The sequence below is a fragment of the Stenella coeruleoalba genome (assembly GCF_951394435.1).
Source record: "Stenella coeruleoalba genome assembly, chromosome: 2".
In the NCBI taxonomy this organism is placed as follows: Eukaryota; Metazoa; Chordata; class Mammalia; order Artiodactyla; family Delphinidae; genus Stenella; species Stenella coeruleoalba.
The window spans coordinates 164,899,084-164,924,017 of NC_137147.1; the positions used below are offsets into that span (position 1 = coordinate 164,899,084).

Sequence of the window (24,934 nt, forward strand, 5' to 3'; positions counted from 1 at the left end):
GGAAGATCCCACATGCCGCGGAGTGGCTGGGCCCGTGAGCCATGGCTGCTGAGTCTGTGCGTCCAGAGCCTGTGCTCTGCAACGGGAGAGGCCACAGCAGTGAGAGGCCTGTGTACTGCAAAAAAAAAAAAAAAAAGTATGTATCTTCCCTTTTAGTATTTGTTCTAATTCATTATTAGATGTTCCATTTTCCCACTTATTTAAAAGGCACCTAATCTAGAGAAGCAAATCAATATTTACAGTGCATTAGTGCCACAGAGAATTTGAGATCTTGTGATGAGGGTTTATTGCTGTTTTATCCACTCTTCAAAGGAAGGCACACATCAAACAGCTATCCGGGACCCGGTGACATCGCGCCCACCCCCCGTGTGCTTCATCCAGTAGCTTAATTATTGAAGATCCTCATCTTTGAATTTTCTTGTTAATATTTCAGAGGCTATACTTTGAAAATATATATATTAAATAACTCAGAAGATTATGAGGAGAGAAAGTTTTACTATCATGTTTTGAAAGGCATTGATTTTCCTAAAATGGAGGGTGAGGAATCGTAATAATAATGACCAAATTACCTGAAATGAGAAGCTCCCATTATTTCTAATTGCTCTGAAGAACACAAATTACATCAGATTATTAGTAATGCTGAAATAGGCTGCGAGCCCCAGAAATATGGAGCAAATTATAGGCAAAAAGGCCATATTTGTATTTTATTTCTCTGAGGCCAAGACAAAATTGCATTCTTTCTGCAATATTATGCTTTATCAGTACAGTGAGAGGTGGGGAGCTTGTCAGATGAATCAGGCAGTTGTGTTGCGTGCTTCTTTTTGTTGATAAGACCAGACGTTTGGAAGAATCTCTTTCCTTAGAATCAAGTTCGGTTCCTCCAAAGACCTCACGCCAGTTGTGGCTACTTCTGCACTGTTCCCCACGACTCTCTGCATCTTCATCCTCCTTTGTTGCTTGTAATACTTTCCCTTATTTAGAGGCAACTGGTAATTCCTGTTGATACTATTTTGAAATGCTGTTCTATTTTTTTCTAGTACATCTTCATAAATTGTTTTAAGTTCTGTTAGGATGAGGTTTGGTGGATGAATACTAGTATAGAAGTGTATCCAATGTGGAATCACACAATTTTTAGCATCAAAAGGATCTTCTGTCCCCATTAGTGCAGCCTCTGGTTTTATAGATGGGGAGACTGAGGTCCAGTGAGGTGAACCAACGTGCCAGGATTATGCGTTCAGGCCAGTGGTTCTTAATGTGTGTGGTCTATGGTTCCTTCACATCAATAAGGCCATTTCAGGGAGACTGTTAGGCAAAACTCTTTTCATTATGTTCCAGAAACATTTTGTGTTGTTCACTGGGTTGACATCTGCACCAGTGGTGCCCAGACCCTGATGGGTAAGAGGCAGGCTCCTTGGCACAAAGTGAGACGGCAGCACCAAATGTATTCTTCACCCAACTCACCCGCAGTTTAAGGAAAAAAGCCATTTTATCTCCTATTCTTGACGAAGCAGCAAAATGATGACTTAAAAAAATCCTGACCCTTGAGTACACAATTTAGTATTTTGTGTGATAGCATAGATGGTAGGACTAAAGTACTTGTACGTATTGAAGATCAGTGGTTTATTGAGAAAAACTTTCATGTGATAATTTGAGTTGTAAGCTGAGGTAACCATTTTTAGCGGAACGCTATTTTTGTTTGAAAGGAGGCTGGAAAAACTGTGCTTATTCAGACTTTGGTGTCTGGCAGGGTTTCTAGAAAATGGATGAAGTGAGCCTGTCACTACATGGCAAATGACTGACAATATTTGTTGCCAAAGATAACATTCAAGCTTTCTAGTAGAATTAGATTTTGGAAAAACTTACATCCCACTGTGAGCATGACAACTTCCCAGTACTTAATGATTTTTCTGATGGAATTGGTTATGATATTCACATATGTGATTTTCTGATATAAAGAAATATATCAACATTCAGAAGATTGGCAAAACCCAATTAATAATATATTCCAAATAACTAATGTTACAAAATTTGTCACGGGTGAAAGATCCATTCCAGGTGTAAGACAGACAAATGTAACAGAGAACGGGAAGTTTACATTCCATATTGTAGCTGACCTTTGAGAAACTAATTTCTCAAGTTTTGGTGTGCTATCAAAGAAGAAGATTTACAGTTATCTGAAAAGATTACTAACATTTGATTTCCTCTCCCAGCTAAATATTTGTGGAGCTAGTTTTCTCTTCGTATACTAGGTCATATCGCAGCAGGTTGAATGCAGAAGCAGCAGTGAGAACCCAGATGTCTGCTACCAAGCACAATGTGAAAAAGTGCTGCTACCCCACTACATATGCTTTATTTTGTAAAATTGTTTTCACAAAATCCTGTTGTTTATGTTAACATGTAATAGGTTTATTATTGTTAACTTAAAAATGAATAAATATTAAATTTTTTTTTCATTTTCACTTCCAGTATGGTAAATATCCCTAGCTATAATCCACATAAACAAAAGCTCTTGGGGGCCCTCAGTAATTTTTAGTATGTGTGAAAGGGTCCTGAGGTCAGAGTTGAGAAATACCGATGTAGGCGGGTCTCGCTTGGGGCATGCTACGTCATCTTATACATCATACTTCCTCTGTTGAACCAGTAGAGGTTTTTTCTTTCGTTCTCCTATTTTAGCATTTTTGAAATTGGGGCTCCAGTTGTTTCAGTCTGTATGTATAGCTGATGTAATAGTTCTTTAACTCTCCCAAATCTAATGATGCTATTAGTTAAAACCGGTGTTTGATTTCTAGGTGTAAGTAATTTTACTGTGAAAACAACAAAATTCTTCCCTTTTACAAAATTGAGACTAATGTTTATATCTGCAAGTAGCTAGAAGTGGAGTTTGTTTTCCAATGAATGGTTGAATAATAGAATTAATTTCATGATTTGGGTGGTGATGGAGCACTGACCCAGGCGCCTCAAGTTCTGGACAGGAAAGTGTCCCTGTGCTCCTCCTGTCACCTCTCCGAACCTCCGCTTACTCATCTGTGAAGCAGGTTGCATGTTCCTCCATTGGGACTAACGTTAAAAACAAAAAAAGATTCAGATCCTTTCAAGTCACTGGTTTTTTAATGTTATTTAATCTGTGTGTGTGTGTGTGTGTGTGTGTGTGTGTGTGTGTGTATAAACTGGATGAAAATGACATAATTTTCACACAACCATAAAACAAAGAAATTATAAACCAATAAAAATGTAGATTTTCACCATCAGTGTGAGACACCGTGTCTAAATCGTAGGCAGTATGGGCATGGACACGTGGTGTGTTACAGGGTCTTTATATTTGGACCCAGTTTTGCTGCCCGTGTGCACTCTGATACTCTGTTCTTGCAGCTGAACAATTGCAAGAAAACCTTAACTTCAAGTTCATCATGATGTCACTTGGCGTTCCTTTGTTGAGAACACGTTGTTTACTTTTTAAAATGAGTTCTGTTCTTTTCTCATTCGCCTGGTAATCCAATCTAGGACACCTTCCTGAATTTGACTGTGGTCACCACTGTAACCATGGGGTCTGAAACTGCATGGGGGTACTCAGTTACAGGATGGTGCAAATGAAAGATCCAGACTGTCCTTATATTCATTTCTTTTATCGGTATCACTAAAATGAAAACAAGAAGTGGAATGAATTGTGACCAACTCGTAGGAAGGGCTGCCTAGTAGCACGTCTCCTGGGACATCCTTTACAGTGTGGTTGATGTAGATGCTGCCTGGGGGCTGTGCCCCAGCATCTCCCCAGAAGGTGCAACCCAAGGGTCTGCAGTCCTGCTGTAACCCCCCTGGCCTCGAATCCTCTTTCTTTCCCTGCATCTAGAATTTTGAGAGTTACAGATACAAAGAGGTAGAGTGCTAATTATTTGTGTCTGTTTCAGACTAACAGATTAACACAGAGACCATGTCCCTTCAGAAGATGATGATCCTAATTCATCTAATCTGAATCATGTCTGCAATGTATTTCTCTTGGGGAAATTTTCAAAAACAGGTTGAGTAAGCTGTTTTATTGTGTCCAAGTGAATTTGGTGAAATTTATAGTCCCTGAATTTATTTGGGGGTTGAAATGGACTTTCATGTGGTAATTTTATTATTGTGGGTACTGCTTTCAGTCATTACCTCTGTACCATTTTAAAAGGCCTTTTGTGAACTAATAGTGCTTCTTTTAGACTTAATACACACACACACACACAACTTGAGGGATACTACAGAATTCCTTAACAACTGAGTAATCAGCGACCCTGTTAATTGGAAAGCAACAGAGCTCATATCTAAGGAGCATTATTGTAATTTCCCAGAAGTATTTTATTCTTCCTCCTCCCCACTTTATTGCTTTTCTGCTTACAGTTTTGATTTTTGAATCTGGGAACAATTTTGTTAATTGAGAGGGAACTTTTTTATGGTAAGAGCATTGTACTATTAACATACATAGTTCCTTAGATGTACATTTTTGTGAACTTGTTTTGAGAGTGACTGTATAGTTCTTTGTTGTGTTTTATTTTTATTTTTTTGGTGCAAATTATAAGCAGCAAGAGCTGTCACAAGTTTTTACACACACTTTTTACACACTGAAAATTATTCTTCCCCATAATTTTCATGTATGTGTTTCTCTCAGCAAGTTAAGATAACCACCAACAATATTAAATGTTCAGTATATTTTTTTCTCTGGTAGTGTTATTCAGGCTCTTTCTTGGTTATCAAATCCTTTATTGGAAGCAAACGTTAAATGCAATATTATTATGATTCATATGCTTCTGTTTTCTCTGGTTGTTTCTAATTTGCTTTAACATATTGGCTTGACAATGGTTTAAATATAACATTCAATGTATGTAAATAGTCTATCTTTAGTTTCATATCCTCAAGGTTCTCCGTAGCCACACCACTGAGCAAATGCGTCAATATTCCAAAAATGTTCCTCATGGTAAATGATGAGTTTACTCCTTCGCTGCTAAAGCTGCTTTGTTAGAGGCTTTTTATAAATACTTAACTTGTATCCTAGTTTTTGAAAAGATTACTCTAAGTGTAATTTCATCTAAAATTTTTGTCTTATGTTCATTATGCTTTTCACTCTGTTGATGTGTGGGGCTTCTGGTTCTGATTCTCAGTGCTACAGACTCATGTGCCTTTATTCTTCTCTCTGGTTTTGTAGTTCTGTTCCTTGTCTGTAACAGTGATCACATCTGCTAGGATGTTCTCAGTGCTGCCATTACAAATTTTAGCCTGGGTTTGTTGTTGATTTTGTTAGAGTCATTGCAAACACACTCCTCTTTCATTTGAATACAGTTGCTAAAACACCATCTTTTATGTAATTGTGTATGTGAGTATACGGCAGACACTACCTGCGTATTGGTGTACTACTCTTAAGATTTCCGTTTTCTTAAGGATAAGAAACATGTCTGTGCTCTGTACTTTCTGATAATACTTTGTTAAACAAAGGAAATGTTTTATTTGACAGGTTTCTTTAATAGCCGAGCCAAACCAATATCAGGATGATAAGAACAGCAGTGGTGATTATCGTCACTCTCTATTGAGTGCGCACCGTGTGTCAGACACTGTCTTACGCACTTTAGCTCAGTCAGTCCTCCCAGTACCCTTAGGAGAGAAGTACTGTTTTATTGCTGTTTGTGTAGGAAGGGCCACAGGCAGAAGACAGGGAGGCCACTTGCCCAGAGCCACACAGGTGACCAGGGTGAAGTGCAGATGCCATACCGGCCTTCTCACTCCAGATATCCTGTAGGTACCATATTTCTTTCGCGGTGACGTTTTTAAAGGGGCTAAGGGAATTTCTATTTAGGAGGCTGGCCCACTGTCACCGTAAAGTGTTATTCTATTCTTTAATCTTTTGCTTTAACTACCTTTATCCTAATATGTAGTTTTCAGACGTTAGGTTATCTTTAATAACGCTGCTTTGTGTTGTAGATATGCCTCTTCACGTCCGACGAAGCAGTGACCCAGCCTTAATTGGCCTCTCCACATCTGTCAGTGATAATAACTTCTCCTCTGAAGAACCTTCACGGAAAAACCCCACGCGCTGGTCGACAACCGCTGGCTTCCTCAAACAAAACACCGCCGGCAGCCCTGCAGCTTGTGACAGGAAGGTAACTGCTTCTAGTTCCTGTCGTCTTTCTATCAGGGATGGGAGTCAGCCATGGGCCAGGTCTTTGCTTCCATGGCATCCCTGCTACATCCTCTGTGACCTTCACACCAAAGTTCAGATAACTTATTTTGTATTGCCCTTGAATTTTCTGATTAAATCCTTGCTATATATTGTGTATCTATTTATGTATCCATTTTTGGAATGGATAATATGTTCCTACGATGAAAAATGAAACCTTTTAACACGAAGTATGTACACCTAAGGGCCCTCTCCTAAGTCCTAACTTGTCTGCTGGTCACCCCATGTCTCTTCCTGGGAAACCCCATTATGAGCTTTTTGCATGTCCTTACAGGGATCTTTTGTGCATGTATAAACACATATTCATGTTGGCCCCTGAGGTACATTAAAGAAATCACAGCATGTGAACCGTTAAGGATGAAAGTGGACATCCTCCATGGTCATTTGCTCTCTCTACTCAATTGAAACGAAATGGAAGTGTACTGTCTAGTCTTAATAATATTCTCTCCTTGACCAAATTTAATTTGTCCATGACCTAATTTATTTAGTCTAAATAAATAAGTTTATTTTAGTCTATTTAGTCTACCTTTTTTCCAATTTGTGTTAATGCTCCGTGTCATATAGTCCTACAGAAGCCGTACCATCCCGTTCCGTTATACCTCTAACCTTTTACCCAATGAGCTTTAAGCTGTGCTTGTCATTTTCACTGCTGAATCTATAAAATAGAGTCTCAGCAAACATCTGTTGAATGAATTAATAAACATTTTTCAGTGCAGCCAGTAATTGAGCACCACACATATCGAGAAGTGTGGAAATATATTAATCACATATTAATAGTAAAAATCAATGTAGTTTGATATTTGCTTGATTTATCCTTTGCATCTATGTCAAAATACCTGTTTTAAATATTTCTTTTATCTTGGTTTCACATTTCAACAAACTCTTCTTCGTACCAGTTCAAGTAAAGAAAAAAAAAAAAAGAAGAAGGGAATATGTAAGTTTAAACTGAGAAGAATCTACCAAGAAAATACAATGTACTATAGTCTGATTTTTTTGGATGAGGGGTTTAACTCTTCTGTTATATTTTATTAGATATGTGATGAGTTTCTTCTCATTGAGATTAGCCTGAAAATTTAGAATGCTTTATCATGCAGTAGATTCTATTCAAAGAATCTGGTTTCTGAATAGGCCTCGTGACCTTTAATTTGTAGTCGGAATAGACCTGATTTCCATGGATATTCACAAATATATAACAAGTCAAGTTGGTAGTTTAAAAAAATTTATTACTTTAAAAAAAGGTTTTTGCTTAGTTGAAGGATAGGGGGTCAGGAGTCAGGTAATCAAAGTTTTCTTTTTAACTCATTCAACATCTTGGCTGTATGAATCAGCTTCAGTTACAGCAACCACAGGAGCTATTTTCAACATAAAAGGACTTAATGTTGAGAATTTGTTTTTCAGAAAATTATTGGAAGGGCTAGAAGAGCAGACCATAGGCTGGGCCCCCAGGGCTTTCTGGACAATGCAGTACAGTGTGTCTAGCTGGCCCGGGGAGGGGGCAGAGGTGCAGGACCTGGCGTCCTGCTGCCTGCATTGGCCCAGTAGACGTTAGCACTGTCTCCACCTGTGCTCACCTTGCCGCCTGTCACCTGTGGAGCTGGGCCTGAACCCAGGAACACCCTAGAAAACGCCGTCATCTCCACGGCTTGCCACTAATAACAGCCCAAGAAAATCCCCTATTTCACAATTATCATTAAAATCTCAGGCTGTTGAATCCAAATGGGCAGAATGCAGTTTGCTCCAGATCCTTATGTCTAGGGGTGTCTGGGAAATGGACTTTAGCCTTCCAGGCTCTGCAGCCCAGGGAAGCTGCCTGGAGAGGATGGAGATGCTTATGGCCAGTTAACCATGTCCACCTCGCTGCCATTCTCTTTTATTTTGTTTTATTTTTTGGCCGTGCCATTTGGCATGTGGGATCTTAGTTCCTCAACCAGAGATTGAACCTGCGCCCCCTGCAGTGGAAGCATGGAGTCGTAATCACTGGATAGCCAGGGAAGTCCCTCATTCGTTCTTTTTTAAATAACATGTGTCTATCATTGTAAAAAATTGGGCAACTAGTAGAATAGAACAAAATTACATTATCCATAATTCCAAACTCATCAACAACCAGTACTAAGATATAAGTGAACACGCAAACACACACACACACACACACACACACACACACAGTCGGAGTCATTCTTTGTCTACATATTTGCATCCTGATTATTTCTACAGTTTTTTCATCTCATAGGGATTTCCCCTGGTGTGAGTTTTGTTAGAAAATATTTTTAATGAACACAAAGTATTCCAGGGTAGAGTATACTTTATCATTCTCTTATTGTTGGACATTTATACTATGTTTTTTCACATTATAAATATCAGCACTGTAAGACAAACTTGAATATAATTTTGTTTTAAAAATGGTTACTTTACCCAACAAGCTTTTTCCCTATTGAGAGTGGTATTTAACGTAGCCAGATGCCTACACTTTCCCATGGCAGAGACCTTGATTCACACACATATCTCTCGATGAAATCGTATTCACGTACGACACACATAAAAGGTAATGTGTAATGAATTTGTCTTTTGAATTATCTTTGGCTTTACTTTTCAAATACCTATTTACTAAGTTTCCTAGTCTAGATTTTTAAGCTGTTTGTATTTTAGTCTGTCTTATTTTCAGTTATAAAACAACTTCCAATGTCTTCAATATTAAGAAAGGATGCTTGGAGGAAAGCATACTTGCTTATCAGTATTAAATTTATTTACTTCTGTTGCGTCCATGAGAGTTTACCTATGCTGGGCAATTTCAAGATGTTATAAATTCTTATCAGCATGTAGAGGTTTAGGTTTTCTGTATAAAAACACGGAAATCAGTTAGTTAAAGGTTCACAGTCCTGTGATTCATTGATCTCTAATGGTCAAAATAGGTTGGTGTTCTTGTATAACTCATCTGCATACGTAAGTAGCTTCTATTCTTCCAAGTTAAATAAGCAAAACAGTTTTAGTGTAATGTCACCAATCAGTTAAAATCTCTTATTTCTGAACCAGGCAGTTCCTTTGTCGTGTGTGAGAACACAGTCACGTTGAACTTTCCCTTGTGGTTCAAAACCACAGATGAGAGGTGGAGTCCTCCCAGTTAAAACAGTAATACTGTTTCATCCCACTGTCAAGTTTAGAGGGCAAAGTTCACAGATTTTGATGCTGCTAAGCCAGGTGAAGGCTCGAAGAGACCAAGGGTTTCATGGGCTTCTGGATTTCTTAAATTCTGTCATAGTTTTATCTGGCAATGAGGCATAGAGGGGATGAGAATCTTGGCTCTTTTTCAGGGTTCTTTGGAACATTGGCTTATTCCTGTTACCCAGCTCTTTGTGGCTGACTGCCCTTTTCAACTCTTAGAGACCATTTTGCTCACAATTGGTGTGGAAAGTATCTTGCTAGAAGATGTATTTTCATTTGAGATTTTGTGTGTGCATATTAATACTTCATCTTGGGAAAGAGTATTTCAGTCAGTGTGAATTCTCAAGTCGTTCTGCCGGCTCTTTAGCCATCCTTACTAGGTCCATGTCCCTGTGAATGAAGAGGCCACCAAGGATGTGGACAGGGTTTGATTCATTCCACTGTAATGAGGCACTTATCAGAATCAGTCTGCCATGAGGTTTTAGGAATCAGGTCTCTGTTCTGTTCGTTGGGCAGTGGTTGTAAGCTGTTGTTCCTTCCCGTAAATAATAAGAGGTGTTGTTTTTCTAAGTTATGTTGCCCCCCAATTAACATGGGTAGAATTAGCATAAACTCATATTTTGACTAGTTTCCAAGGGAGATTCTTACCTGATCAGGGAAGGGGAGGAAAGTGGTAAGAGAACATATTTCCTTGGCATCATTAGGTTAAAAAAATTTTTTTTTCCCATTTCTTAAAGAGATGTTTAAGAACATCTCTGGATGTTTCTGACCCTCTGGGTTTATTATTTCTGTTTGATTTAGTTGCTTGTCACATTTGATATCTTTCCAATACCCCTGATGCATGCAAACTCTTGGAAGAGGTGCTGTCTTAATTATGTCTTTGTCACCTCTCTTTCCATTACATTCAAAGCAATGTGAGATCTTCCTTCTAACTTTAGAAAATGATTTTTACAAATCTTTCTTGTGGTATGTTTTGAGTCCCCAAACAGTTTTTTTTTTCCCCGATAATAGTATTTCTTGCTCTTTGCATTTTCTAAAGAAATGAAAAATATAAAGAAGCAGATAGGTAATTTGGGGTCTTGATGAGCGTTGACATTTGGTGTATGAATTTGAGGACTTCTGTGGAGCATAGTATAGCTCTACACAGATGGTGGCTGTCCTTGATACCAATGGGGAGTCATCCAATCAGTACAGTTTAATTTCCTGCCTTTTTCCCTAATCTATGTTATACTGAGAGCATTTTCCTTTGTCTTGTAAATATCGATACTTTGCACAAGGTTCTATTATGTAATGATTTTTTGGAGTTGTTTATTAACTTTATTTGGTGATTTTTCTTATTGCTTAACATATTTATACTTTAGCTTTTTTTTTCTTATTTTGCTCTTATAAGTAACCTTTACAAGTACTCTTCAGAGAATATCCTTATATACCAATTTATGTTGACATCTCTGATTATTTTCTTAGAGTAGATTCCTTAAGTAGATTTATTTGACCAAGGAAACAAACATTTTTAAAGCTATTGAAAATTGCTTCCCATAAATTCATGAATAATAAAGTGAAAAGTACTTATGATGTATAAAGAGCTCTGTGAGAAGTCCTAGATGGGGTGGGCGGGGGGGTGAGGGGTAGGATGCAGAGCACCAAGAAGCAACTGGTACTGTTTCTGAGTTCCAGAACTTACTGTCTTACTGAATAGTTTAATAGTTCCATTTGACTGTGTATCAGAATTACCTGTGGACTTTTAAAAGATGAAACAAACTTACACCAATAGATTCATTTACCCAGTTCAGGACGTTTGTGTGTTTTTCTTTAAAGCTTCTCTGTTGATTCCGGGGCACAGTCTTTTTTAAAGAACTTGGGTCCAGCGGGAAGCGGAAGGTATCTTTGTCTGTCAAGAGATGGCAAATAGGAATATAATCGTTATTTTGATATGTTTTTGTTTTGGGCTATTTTTTCTATCTTAGAATAGGATCTGGAACATTTAGCGTATTTGGTTTTGTGACACTTCACTTCTTTTCACACTTAGCCCAAATTTTTAAATGAAAAGCTATTAATTTTAGTTTTTTTTTAAAGTATTACAACACCCCACTGAGATATTGGATCCTATGTTAGCAATACAAGACTAGAACAGGAAATATTTTTCTGGGTAGAAGCTATGATAAAAGCACTGTTTCTGTTTACTGTTACTTGGCACATCCCACCTCCCCTCCAATCTTAGTTCAAGTGCATTTAGATATGTAAAGTCAGGACACTGAATTCCCAGCATTAGGGTCACCAATCAGGCACAAGAAGCCTCCAGAAAATGTCTGCTCCCTGTTTTACTGAGAGCGAGAAAACTTTTGCAGTTGATACACAGACAATACAATAGCAATGACATTTGAATCGTGTTCCACGTGGCTCTTTAAAATAGCTGCTTACTGGCTCATTCATTCATTCGTTTGTTCATTCATAGTAAAATGATATTCTATATATATTATATATATATAACTGAATTACTTTGCTGTACACCTGAAACTAACACAACACTGTAAATCAGCTATGCCTCAATTTAAAAAAAAAAGAAATGGATATTTGCTCTCTTTAGATTTTTTTTTTTTTTGCGGTATGTGGGCCTCTCACTGTTGTGGCCTCTCCCGTTGCGGAGCACAGGCTCCGGACGCGCAGGCTCAGCAGCCATGGCTCACGGGCCCAGCCGCTCTGCGGCATGTGGGATCTTCCCGGACCGGGGCACGAACCCGCGTTCCCTGTATCGGCAGGCGGACTCTCAACCACTGCGCCACCAGGAAAGCCCTCTCTTTAGAATTTAAAAAGAATTGAGAACTTTTCTTTTTATGCAGAACCTTTGTAAAAGCTTATAATCTTTTTTTTTTTTTTTTTTTTTTTTTTGCGGTATGCAGGCCTCTCACTGTTGTGGCCTCTCCCGTTGCGGAGCACAGGCTCCGGACGCGCAGGCTCAGCGGCCATGGCTCACGGGACCAGCCGCTCCGCGGCATGTGGGATCTTCCTGGACCGGGGCACGAACCCGTGTCCCCTGCACTGGCAGGCAGACTCTCAACCGCTGCGCCACCAGGGAAGCCCAAAGCTTATAATCTTGATCAAGTAAATTATGTACAGACATTAAAAAATAAGTAAATAAAGTGATCTTCTAAATTTACCTATTTTTTGCTTTCTCATCCTCTTCTCAAACCTTTGGCTTCTTGGTCTGCTTCTTCTCATTTTTTCTTTCTAATGTAGAAGGTGAGTCAGAGTGGTAAATTTTTTATTTTTGAATTAGTCCATTTGACCAGCTTGCTATTAAAAAAAAGGTGTCTATCTTTTGGTTTTTTATGGGCCAACCATAGCTTCCAGCTAGTTACAATAAGCATCTAAAACCTCAAAGGATGGACTAAGAAGTTTTTTAAAACTACGTTTCCTTTGTGAGAGCCCTATAGCTGTGTTTAATTTTCTGGGGTATTTGCTTCAAGGGAAATCCAGCTGAGACCCAGGTCTTAGGCTATCCGGCTACAACATTTGTACTTCTCGTAAAAGGCCTCTAAAACTATAAATTTCACCCTTCTGTTTTGCATATTAAAAGATCTCAATTTGAATGCACTGCATTTTTGTTCAGTAAGTGATGGTTCTACTCATTTTTAAAATAGGCTAACCTCAAGTGCCAAGCTGCCCTAGCCTGAGCTGTTAATAACTGAGACTCATCTATTTCTGTGCCACATTTAGGAATATAATCCCCCTTCACATACTTTAAATATTATAATTTGTGTTCCAAGTTATGAAATCCTGAAGTGCTATTGAGAAAATGTTTAAGCCTGGGTGTGGTATTTTTAGAGTTCACAAACCATTCCAGGAATATGAATCCGAAGCAATGTCAGAATCCTTGCTGAGCAGCCTCGAAGTTACACATCACACAGAGGGAAGTGAAGATATTACACCCGTTTTTCTTGATTTGGGAGAGGAGACCAGGAACCGGCACTGATTAAATTATATTGAACAAAAATTCACGTATTCTTTAGACACTGAAAAATATTTTGGCCTCATTTCATCTTTCTAAGTTGGTGTCTATTTTTAATTTTTAATACTTTAGCTTATAAATATACCTACTTTGGGTCATGAAGTCATGTCCCGTTATTAAAGAGAAGAGCCTAGTGAGGTGCTGGGACTGAGGTACCTGGTGTTTGCTTTCCAGCTGCTGGGGCAGCTCTGTTTTAATTTGCATGTGTTCTAGTTGCCATCATGGGCTGCACTGCCTTTGGGGCAATGTTTTTTACAGGGTGGGGATAAAAATGGTTTCCATCTGTCCCATCTCCAAACTGTACTGTTTCTGAGGTTTTGGTATTTTCGTGTAATGATAGCCAAGTTGATCTGAGTACTTGCTTCTTGCTGGCTGTGTTATATCTCATTTAATCACCTTTTGAAGTGTAAGTAGTGTGGCCATTCCCAGTTTATTGGTGAGGAGGTAGAACCCGAGAGAGTTTAAATAATTCACCTAAGAATTAAACCAACTGCTGAACGATAAAGTTGTGTTATGAATCTCAATTGTCCTGTTTCATATTCTGTGCTCTTAAGTATGCTACCCACTTTCCAACATACTTACACTGACTTCATATATTGCCCAGTGTTCATTTAGTTGAATATTTTAAACTGTAAAATATTTCATAACAACCTTCTCATTTCTATCACCTCTAAAACTTTCTCTTAAGCAATTAAAATAGGAATATAAGAATAACCAGCATTTATTATTAAAACCAAAATAATTTTTAAATTATTATATCTTATTATTATTATATCATATTATATCTTCACACCTTAGTCTTGAGTGAAAATACGCTAGCGTCATTAATATCACTACTAATAATCTGATTTTGGTAACTGATCTCCATTTCTTTCCCCCTTTTTGGGGGAACTTTTGTCTTTGTGTTTTCCAATCCTTGTGATTGATATTTTTATCATTGTTATTGCAAAATTATATACTCAGCCCTCTTCCTGATATTTTATGTGTGTTGTTCAAAACAGCTTAACAACAACAAAGTAAATAATGATATAATTGGATTTGAATCGAAAGACCAGAATAAATATCCACGAGACTACGGTGATACTAATAAGTGATTGAATAAAAAATAAAATGGGGAAAAGGTCCAAATTTCCTCACAGGAGAATTCCAAATAATATATGTTACACTTCCCTCTCCAGAAGGTGTAGCTTAATTCCCCTCCTCTAGGATTGGCTGCCTTTAGTAATTTGTTTCCAAAGAATAGAGGATGGAATGAGAAAAACATTAACTCTATAGTGGGGAACTGTGGTGAACTGACCTGAACCCAGTGGTCAAGGTTAGTTATCACTAGTGATAATTCATGGTGATGGTATGAGCCCCTGATGTAGTGTAATAAGATGGGACCTCAGTGGAATTTTCCCCAAAACTCTTGACTCCGGTTTAATCATGAGGAGCCTTCAGACAAACCAAAATTGAGGGACGTTCTACACAATACCTGACCACCGTTCTTAAAGAATGTCATGGTCGCAAAATACCAGGGAAGACTGAGAAACAGTCTCAGATCAGAGGAGTCTGCGGAGACACGATAGCTAAATGCAGTTCGGGATCCTGCCGCGAAACAGGGATGTTAGTGGAAAAAACTGATGACTTGCAGATAAGTCTGTAGTTCGGTTAACAGTGTCGTACCGATGTTAATGTCTTCATTTTCACAGGTAAACCAAAGTTATGGAAGATGTCAGCGTTGGAGAAAGTTGGGTAAAGAGTATGCAGGAGCTCTCTGTACCATCTTTTCTGTAAATCTAACCTTTTTCCAAAACAAGAAGGTACAATGTAAGTTGTACCACTCACATTTTGTGCCGAGAACTGGATGCCAGTTAATGCACCAATAATGAGAATTATGGAACGAGGATTCAGCCACTGGGCTCCATGAGCCTCCTGACATACCTGTTTGTTCCCTGAAATGTGTTTTTTGCTTTGAAAATGAGCTCTGTTAAAAGTTCAACTGATTTTGTTAAATATTGGTTTAAGGTTGGCCCCCTTTACTGCTACAAGCCTGAGTTTGAGAAATGCGTCAGCTTTAGACACGCTGCATCTTCAGGACTGGGAGCTCCCACTTTGTCTTCAGTTTTTATCTTGACGACCTCCTGCGTCAGCTGTTTCTTTTTCACTTTATTCAGATGGTTAAGATTTTTTTTTAAGGTGTGTGTGTGGGGTCAACAGCAATCACTCCGAAATTTCCCAGAATCACATTTTCTAAAATTATAATTTTCAGTTATAATTTGAGGACTAAAGCAGTTTCCTTGAAAATTAATATTCTTCTCAGAGAACATGCTTTTTCTGCTGATGGGGTTTGGAGAGAAGGACTTAATTCTTCAGAAGTCTGAGCCATTAATTTCTTTATTCTAATTGCTTCTCTTGTGGAGGTGGAGGCTCATAGATAACTTCTTTTGGTTTTTGGGTTATAACCCAATTATATCATTATTTACTTTGCTGTTGTTAAGCTGTTTTGAGCAATGCACGTAAGATATCAAGAAGAGGGCTGAATATATTATTTCTCAATAACACTAACAACAATAATATCAATTACAAGGATTAGAGAAAACAAAGACAAAAGTTTCCCCCCAAAAAGGGAAAGAAATGGAGATCAGTTAACAAAGTCCGATTTTTAGTAGTGATATTAATGAAGCTAGCATATTTTTACTCACGCCTAAGATGTTAAGATATAATATAGACTTGGTGAAGTTTTAAAAATGATGCCAGTTTTAATAATTAATAAACTTTATTCCTTACTGCTGATTAGTGCTGACTATTCTTAGATTCCTATTTTAATTGCTTAACGGAAAGTTTTAGAGGAGATAAAAATGATCTTCTACATTTTTCAAAAATGTATCTGTGGAAGTGGTTTACCTGAGGAGGCCATTTCACAATTAAGGGGAGAACTTTACAGAAACTAAATTGTAGATGGTACCCGAGAACTTTTCACAGGAATGACTCAATTGTTCTGCTGACCCACCCAGTCCATTGAAGTTATGTTTGTAAACGGAAAAATGTAAGGAGCTGCTAATATTTACATTGCCACATTAATTATATATGGTGCCAATTGTAGTGATTTCTTTGGATATATATTGCTTTAAGATTAAGGTAAAAATGTTTTCAAATTTTAGCAATTTCTTTGAATATATATATATATTGCTTTAAAGTTAAGGTAAAATATTTAGATAGGTAAGCATAAAAGATTCATCTTGCACACTTGGATAAGATGTAAGACGGCAGATCTTTTGGAATCAGGCGACTAAGTGTTTTACTCTCTCTCCCTCACCTCCTCGCATCTGTTCCCTCCCTCTCTTGTGCAGTTCGCTCCTGATGCCAGATGCGATCGTTATTTACAATTTTAGTTTTGAGATATGAACATTTGGAGTTATGTGTCTTTGAAAGAAAATGAAATGTAGATGGGTATTTTGTACCTTCAAAATAAGAAGCGGGTAGCACTTTCTAAAATGTTGGAAAATTGTGTCAGATTCCAGTTGGTTTCGTGGAGTCGAGCAAGCGCCGCTCACATTCTCTATTGTTGTTGCGGAAAATGAATGGCATCTGACTCGCAGCCTTGGTATCCTGTGTTTTTCTCCTGCACTTGCCCTTGGTGGAAGGAGTAAGGTCAGAAGTGGGGGTCCCGACCCTGCTGACCGTGGGGTGTAGGTGGCTGTAGAACAACTAAGTGACCGTGGTGGTTTTTGTGAAATTCTGTGAAAGAAATAAAACGGGAGCTGCTGTTTTTGCTGCTTCTCTTTTAGCTCTTTTCCTTAGTTCCTCAGAACACAGGTGGAGATAACGTCTTTGTAACTTGAAAAAAGATTACACTTCCTCCCCATCTACCTTCTCCTCACCCCTTATGCGTGTTTTCATAAGATAAAGGAGATAATCCCAGTTATATCAGACAAGAGATCATTGTATTTAAAATAATTTTATAAATTTATTTATTTATTTTTTTATATTTGGCTGAGTTGGGTCTTCGTTGCTGTGCGCGGGCTTTCTCTAATTGCGGTGAGCGCGGGCTCCTGTTCCTTGCAGTGCTCTCGGGCTTCTCATTGCGGTGGCTTCTCTTGTTGCGGAGCATGGGCTCTAGGTGCACAGGCTTCAGTAGTTGCAGCATGCAGGCTCAGTAGTTGTGGCTCGCAGGCTGTAGAGTGCAGGCTTAGTAGTTGTGGTGCATGGGCTTAGTTGCTCCGTGGCATGTGGGATCTTCCTGGACCAGGGCTCGAACCTATGTCCCCTGCATTGGCAGGGGGATTCTTAACCACTGCACCACCAGAGAAGTCCCTAAGACAATTTTAAAACAAACATTTTACGCTTGATTATTCCTAAGACTATGTAGTATTTATCAATGAACCAACCATCTGTAACATAAATAGAAGTTGTGATTCAAGATTGTGTAATGGCTTTGTCCTACTTGACAAGCAAGAACTTGGGAGATACTTTCCCATGGGAGGGGGTCATTATATAGGAACGGCTGGATATCAGAAGTTATACCCAGTTATACCCAGGTAAACTGCGCTTCCTGCTTAGGTGGAGAATGAGAACTTGGAAATGTCATCACTCAGAAATTGGGCATTGAAGTGGGGAGGTATAACTGTGGGATCTGGTTAGTCATCCTAATCTCCATAGAGCATTTGTCATAACTTCTCTGAGTCCCCGTTTCTTTTTTTAGACAGTGAGAGCTTCAGCTGGCTGTTCTCTAGCTTTTTCCTTCCAGCTTTTAAAATTCTGTATCTAAAGTTTTTCATGGCATTCTGAACTGTTGAGGTGGGTTAGGAACAACTGGGGAAATTGGTTCCAATAAGGAGCCTGAATGAGGCTCAGTTTTGCTGATCTTTTCCTTCGTGGATTTCCTGGTCTGCTCCACAAGCAGGTCTGGTAGCTTCAGAGACCTTTGTGCTCTGATGGTCACCTCTGGAAACACCATGGCCTTCATAAGTTGGTGTACCTCCATGTGAGATTTGACCAACCCCTTTTATGCCAGATTCTTTATGTTATAGCCTGATGCGTATCTGTTCCAGGGGTTATTTTTCTTACCTGATATCAAGACTGTTAACAAGGTCAGTTGTAAGTTGTGAGATAAACCTATAATGTCAAGCTTCTGGTTTTGTGAACATGTCAACCTGAAGCATTTGCTGTGCAACAGGAAACTTATTTGCAAAATTAATTTTAGTTCTCAAATGTGTTCTTCCATATTGGAGAGTTCCAACATGATTTTTTTTTTTTGGTGTATTTAACATTTTTGAGTGTCCCACTGATCTAAATGTAATTTTATGATCTAGAAGCTATTGAGCATGTACTTATGATACATGCTGGAAAAGGCATGAGTTATAGTTCAGAATTTTTAAGGCCAGAATGAGTTTTGAGAACTGTGTATGGTACCTTTAACATTTCAAAGGAAAAAGAAAACTAAGAAAATTTGATGTGCACGCTAGGAGATTTTACTTTATACAGTAATAAAAAAATTTGCTTGGCTAAATTAATGTTTTTCAACTTTTGTTTTGTTTTTCTTTTTTTTACTAATTTCTGTTCAAAACATAAACTCGGTTTAAAAAGAAAATTAAAATAGTTAAAAATAAAATATTTATTACTTATGAAATTTGAGCTAAAGAGGTGCTGTGGTAAATGTTTTGGCATTCAAAATCTTTGGACTTTGACCCTTTTGTTTTTTAATTTTAAACAACTTAAAATGTGTGTAATCAGTGTCTCTTGTTGCAAATTCTACCGCATTTTACTAGACTATATATCTATCATTTATAGATATTTATAGATAAATAAATGATAGATATATAGTCTACTATTAGACAGAATTTTGTTTTGACAAAAAATCTATGGGGCTTCCTTGGTGGCACAGTGGTTGAGAGTCCGCCTGCCGAGGCAGGGGACACGGGTTCGTGCCCCAGTCCGGGAAGATCCCACATGCCGCGGAGCGGCTGGGCCCGTGAGCCATGGCCGCTGAGCCTGCACGTCCGGAGCCTGTGCTCTGCAATGGGAGAGGCCACAACAGTGAGAGTCCCGCGTACAGCAAAAAAAAAAAAAAAAAAAAAAAAAAATCTATGAATGTTCGAATCCTCTTTGTCCTGTCATAGTTCTGCTCAGAAGTAGGAACAAATTTTATTTTATTTTATTTTTTATACAGCAGTTCTTATTAATTATTTGTTTCATACACGTTAGTGTATACATGTCAATCCCAGTCTCACAATTCATCCCACCACCAGCCCCCTGCCACTTTCCCCCCTTGGTGTCCGTATGTTTGTAGGAACCAATTTTAAACACACATTATTTTCTTTATCTCCTCCACCCCTCTCATTAATAATGATTAAGAATGTGGAAGAAGGCAATTATCAAAAACGAAAGTAAGATGTATACATACAGGTACCAGTACTTTAGGGACAGGAATTACCGCTAATATGGAACCGGTTGTTTGACCTCTGATCAACAACGTTAGGCATTGCATGCAGGATACTGGTCACCATGTATTTCGAATAGTGCTTTTTAGTTCATTACAGTTGAAAATAGCCATGTGCCTAAGATAAGTGATGATAATTATTGTGTTTGGAATAAAATCCTGTGTTTCCTTACTTTGAGAAATGCCTTAATAGGTGTGCAATTGGTTTAAACTGATAGGGACTGCCAAACTTTCTGACTTCATTTACAAGTTGGCTATTGAACCTGTGTGTGTGTGTGTGTGTGTGTGTGTGTGTGTGTGTGTGTGTGTGTGTGAATTTATTTATTTATCTCCCCCCTCCCCCCAATTCTTATTTATATCTAGAGGGTGGTTTGAAGGTCAGAAAAGTACATTGACAACAATCCTGTTTACAGACCGTTTTATGGTTGTTATCTTTAAGCTTTAGCCTTGGCATTGCTTCCAAGGGCATACTCTGGTATAGCTGTCAGGAGACACAAAAGACAAACTCTGGCCCAGGGGCAGGAATGGGGCTGCCACACTGAATTGACAATATGACTACTGAAGATTTTAGCAAGCTTCCTGCAATTAAAAAAAAAAAATTGTCCTAAGCCATAATTACTCATTTCACTTCAGCCTCATAATTTCAGGTTAGACATCCTGAAAATGGTTTTCCTTTGTTTTTTGTCTGTCTTTTCTTGTGGAAATGATAAAGCGGAAGATTGAATTCTCTTTGACCACAATTGCAGAGTTGAAAAATATTGTAAATTTAAAACCTTAAAACCACATAGGAATATTCGAAACCATAGGTTGCATAGAGGGTGCAAAAATGACATCTATCTGCATCGGGTGTTTGGTGTTTCAAAATATGGCACAATTCCTAGTGATTTTTTAAAAGATGTTTGGAATTTTTACATTGAGATAACGTGCAAATATAGTTGGGTTTCCTCTGCTAATAGAAAAATATCCATTACTTCTATGACGTTTATGAAATATTCCTGTATTTCTGCAGTAGGGATGTAGGTTTGCCAGGAAATCTGACCATCAGCTAAATAGCTGTTTCTGAGAGATAAAACCTTGGAGCTGCAGCTTACTATGCCAGGAATAAGCCTCTATCCCAAGGCCTTGGGTGGGTTCTGTGTTATTTCTTTTTATTGGCTCAGGGAGGGGGCAGAAAGGACAGTCACTTTCCCTACCCTGGAAGAGATTTACTCCATAACCAAGCTCTGGCTACCCTGGAGCAGCAAATTAATATGCATTTCTCAGCCTGGGTGGCTTTTTGACACCTGATGATGTGGCAGTACATTTAGATGATAAGGAAAATGCCTGCTCACAGCAAGGAGCATCTGTTTTTTTTCTGGCAAGAGGAAAAGTTTTCCACCCAGTGCAAAAGCTTGAGTGGATGTTTGGGCCAGTCTCTTAAGGAGAGGATTAAAGTTATAATTTTAAAAAAAGGAGAGTAATTCATTATGGTATTTTTCTTATATAATCTTTTAGATGTAAAGTAGTAGCTTTAATGATTTTTTATTGTTAGCAAATTCAGTAATTTTTAGAGTTTTCTATATTGGTCCTACTGCTAGATTTTTATAAGTCTAAAGAAAAAGATTTCTTTCTTTCTTTTTAAAGTTTGCCAGTATACAGAATGGAGACATTAATTTGATCATAGAATAAAATAGATTTAAAATCCCATTCTCCAATTTATTATAAATTCAACTCTAACTTGTGAAAATATCAATGACGAAAACATTTGTTGGTTTATTTTTTTCTTCAGGTTATGAAATAGTTTTGCAAATACATTTAACAAACATTTTGACTTTTTTGTAGTTGACTATAGTTTGGTCCATGAAAAATGTAGTCTTGCATAGACATAGTTAAAAGTACCATAATTTTAAAATCATTTACACTGGAAAAAGTATTTTCAAATTGAAAATAGAATGCATTGTATCCATTTCAGTTGAAAACAGTGACTATCCATGCATATATTGTAGAAAATACAATGTAAGTAGAAAATACATTGTATGTTATTAGGTTTATGGATGTGCTCACATCACAGATACTAATCACAGCTTTATAGGACTATACTCTGTGTGTGCACTTGATCCAAACTTCAGACAGGATTTTGAGGACGAACATTGCTGAAATCCTAGTAGCACCTGCATGGTGCTGTCGACAAAAATAACAGATACGTTGCATAATGATTAGTAATATATTTTAGAAATTCTTCACTTACCTGGTAATGACTAAGGTGACAGTAACTGGACTTTTCATACATCATAAATCAATTAATATATGCATTTATTATTGACTTTATTATATCAACATTGAATTAGAATTTTTTTTGTTATGGGGGTATGTTTTATTTTTCTTACCAATTAAATACTCAACGTTGATTCTACGAATATAAAATTGTAGAATTTTTCAGATGGAGTTCAAAAGGACAGATCTTTTGATTTTTTTTTAGCCCTATCTGCCTTAATATGATTACTTTGTGGTGGCCTGCTGCATGAATTACATGTCATAATTGACACAGAGAAATGCCACAGTACTTTTTAGATGCAATTGGAAATAATCACATTTTCCCACAGACACTGTATACTGTAGGTGTGACATTAGATTGAAATAGGCGTCTAACAGTGGTATACATCTTTCTGTATAAATTTAAAAGTACAGTCATTGTATTTCAGTGAAAGTGCATTTCCACTGAAGTTTGTTGTGATACCTGATTAAAGCATTTCCTTATTGATTTGATTTTTAAAACAACAGATAGAAATGTTCCTTTAAAATTCTGGGATTTTGAAACCTTGTGAAAGTAGGAAGCATAGTAAGTACTCCAGAAAAAGCCGTCCACGTAGGTGCAGGACTGAGCTAAGTGCTAGAGCTTAAAGGTGACTGGCGATCTTCTGCCTAGGTGTCAGTGTGATCATGGAAATAGCAATCTTAAAAATTAACTAAATTATAAGTTAGAACTATAATTAGGAGTAAAATCGGAATTTAGTAGTTCAGAAAGCATGACATTATCTGTTCTGTTGAGAGTCGGGAAATGCTTCTTAGGGAAGGCAGCTTGGGAACTGGACCTTGAAGAGCAGTGAGTATTTTCACAGAAGAAATATTGCTGGGAGTCTGGGCTCAGGAAAATCCTGACGGAGGTGAGGATTCCTGTGACACCACGGGTCCTCATGTTTGTTCCAGGTGTGACGTGACCTAATGGGCATTTTAGAAGAATTCTCTGTGGAGCATTGTTGGAGAGAAGGTTTGAGCCAGCCTCCAACTAGAAGGCTGCTGTAATGGTTCAGAAGAGAGGCACGTCGATCCTGAACTAGGGTGATGGCCGAAGGGTAAGATCTTGGCCATGAGCTTTGGATTAACGAGACTGTGGAGATTAGGTACATACCTTTGGGACATCCTGTTGGAAATTTAGATCATGAATTCAGAAAATCAGTTTAGTGTTGGTGACCTGTGGGTAGAAGTTGTCAGAGAGGAGGTTTTGCACTTGTACCTTTTTGAGCTTGTTCAGGGAGACGGTAGTGAGTGGTCCATAGTAAGAGCCCGCAGGGGCCATTTAAGGGAAGATGAATAATGATGGAGATTCAAAAGGAATCAAAAGGAAGTACCAGGAGCTTTTTGAATTCTAGACATCAGGAAAAGAGAGTTTTGTGGCCTCTGGTCTCTTTACTTTAAAGATATATTTTTCCCTTTGCAAGTGGTATTTTGTCACTATGCATACATCTGGTTCATTATCAACTTTTCACCTAATGGTTTTAGCATCCACTGATTATCTTTGCCTGAATGAATGATTTCATTAGGAGTTGAAAACGGTGATTTTTCTAATACTATTAATTGTTCTACTTCCATACCTCGGCATTTTCCTGAAAAGACAAGCTTTCCCCTTTGACTGGCACTATTGGTTTCTCTGAAATACAGTTCCTACTAAAAAGGCAGGATAGATTTTTAATGCTTTCTGTTTGATTATTCATTTTCAAAGTAAAGAGTTGGTATAATAATCACCTCTAATGGTGGGTAAAGAATAGAAAAACCAGGTCCCTAGCCAATGGTAGGACCCTGCACGATCCTTGACGTAAAAACTGTGCTTGTGTTTCGCCACACTTCCAATCCTTTCTCTCTTCGTGGACGTTTAAGGTTCTGTCATTAATAAGTTTATCTGCCCCTTATGATTTATTTGAATTTCTGGTCAGTAAGTTTAGGGACAACCATGTGAAACAGATAGTTTCGCTTTGTTCTGAAGTTACTATGCTCAAGTTTTAAGGAAGGGCTCTTAGTATTTTGAGATACAGTGAACTTTAGTTTCTTCATTTGCTTCATTCTTTTCTTTCGACTTTGTCTATGTCCTCTGCTTAGTTCACCATTTCCACGTTCCTGTAAGCAAGGTCACTACCTCATCCCGGGGTGTGGAGCAGCAGCCTAATCTTACCAGCATCTTCCTTTTACTTGTGGTTATGCCCCATCACAGCTTTCTTTCTTTCTTTTTTTTTTTTAATAACTTTATTCATTTTATTTCTTTTTGGCTGTGTTGGGTCTTCATTGCTGCGCGCAGGCTTTCTCTAGTTGCGGCGAGCAGGGGCTGCTCTTCGTTGTGGTGCGTGGGCTTCTCATTGCGGTGGCTTCTCTTGTGGAGCACGGGCTCTAGGCACACGGGCTTCAGTAGTTGTGGCTTGTGGGCTCTAGAGCGCAGGCTCAGTAGTTGTGGCGCACGGTCTTAGTTGCTTTGTGACGTGTGGGATCTTCCCGGACCAGGGCTCGAACCTGTGTCCCCTGCATTGGCAGATGGATTCTTAACCACTGTGCCACCAGGGAAGCCCCTATCACAGCTTTCTTGAGCCATAGTGACCAAAAAGGTACAGAGTTTTACTAGTAAAAAGTACTTGCTGCTAATGGTTAATTCTCCTATCGAGTTTTTAAAGTTTATTTTCTGTAGTTTGATTTTTAAAAAATTACAAAGTTTCATGCCAGAAGTATACTGGTAAATCTTTATAGGTTAAAAAATTCTTTTTCATATGTCACAGCATTGGCATAGGTCCAGGAAAATCAATTCTTTTTTTTTTTGGTACGCGGGCCTCTCACTGTTGTGGCCTCTCCCGTTGAGGAGCACAGGCTCAGAGGCCATGGCTCATGGGCCCAGCCACTCTGTGGCATG

The 24,934-nt window shown here is 38.2% G+C and overlaps 1 protein-coding gene across 18 annotated transcripts in view; it reads left to right on the top strand.

The window, feature by feature from the left end:
* PARD3 (par-3 family cell polarity regulator) overlaps positions 1 to 24,934 on the top strand; it is a 637,508-nt gene that overhangs the window by 280,402 nt on the left and 332,172 nt on the right. For all 18 annotated transcript variants that reach the window (XM_079913062.1, XM_079913076.1, XM_079913072.1 and 15 more), the window contains exon 4: positions 5,944 to 6,122. In XM_079913062.1, the coding sequence (XP_079769188.1) occupies positions 5,944 to 6,122 (179 nt within the window). The remainder of the gene's footprint in view (positions 1 to 5,943; positions 6,123 to 24,934) is intronic.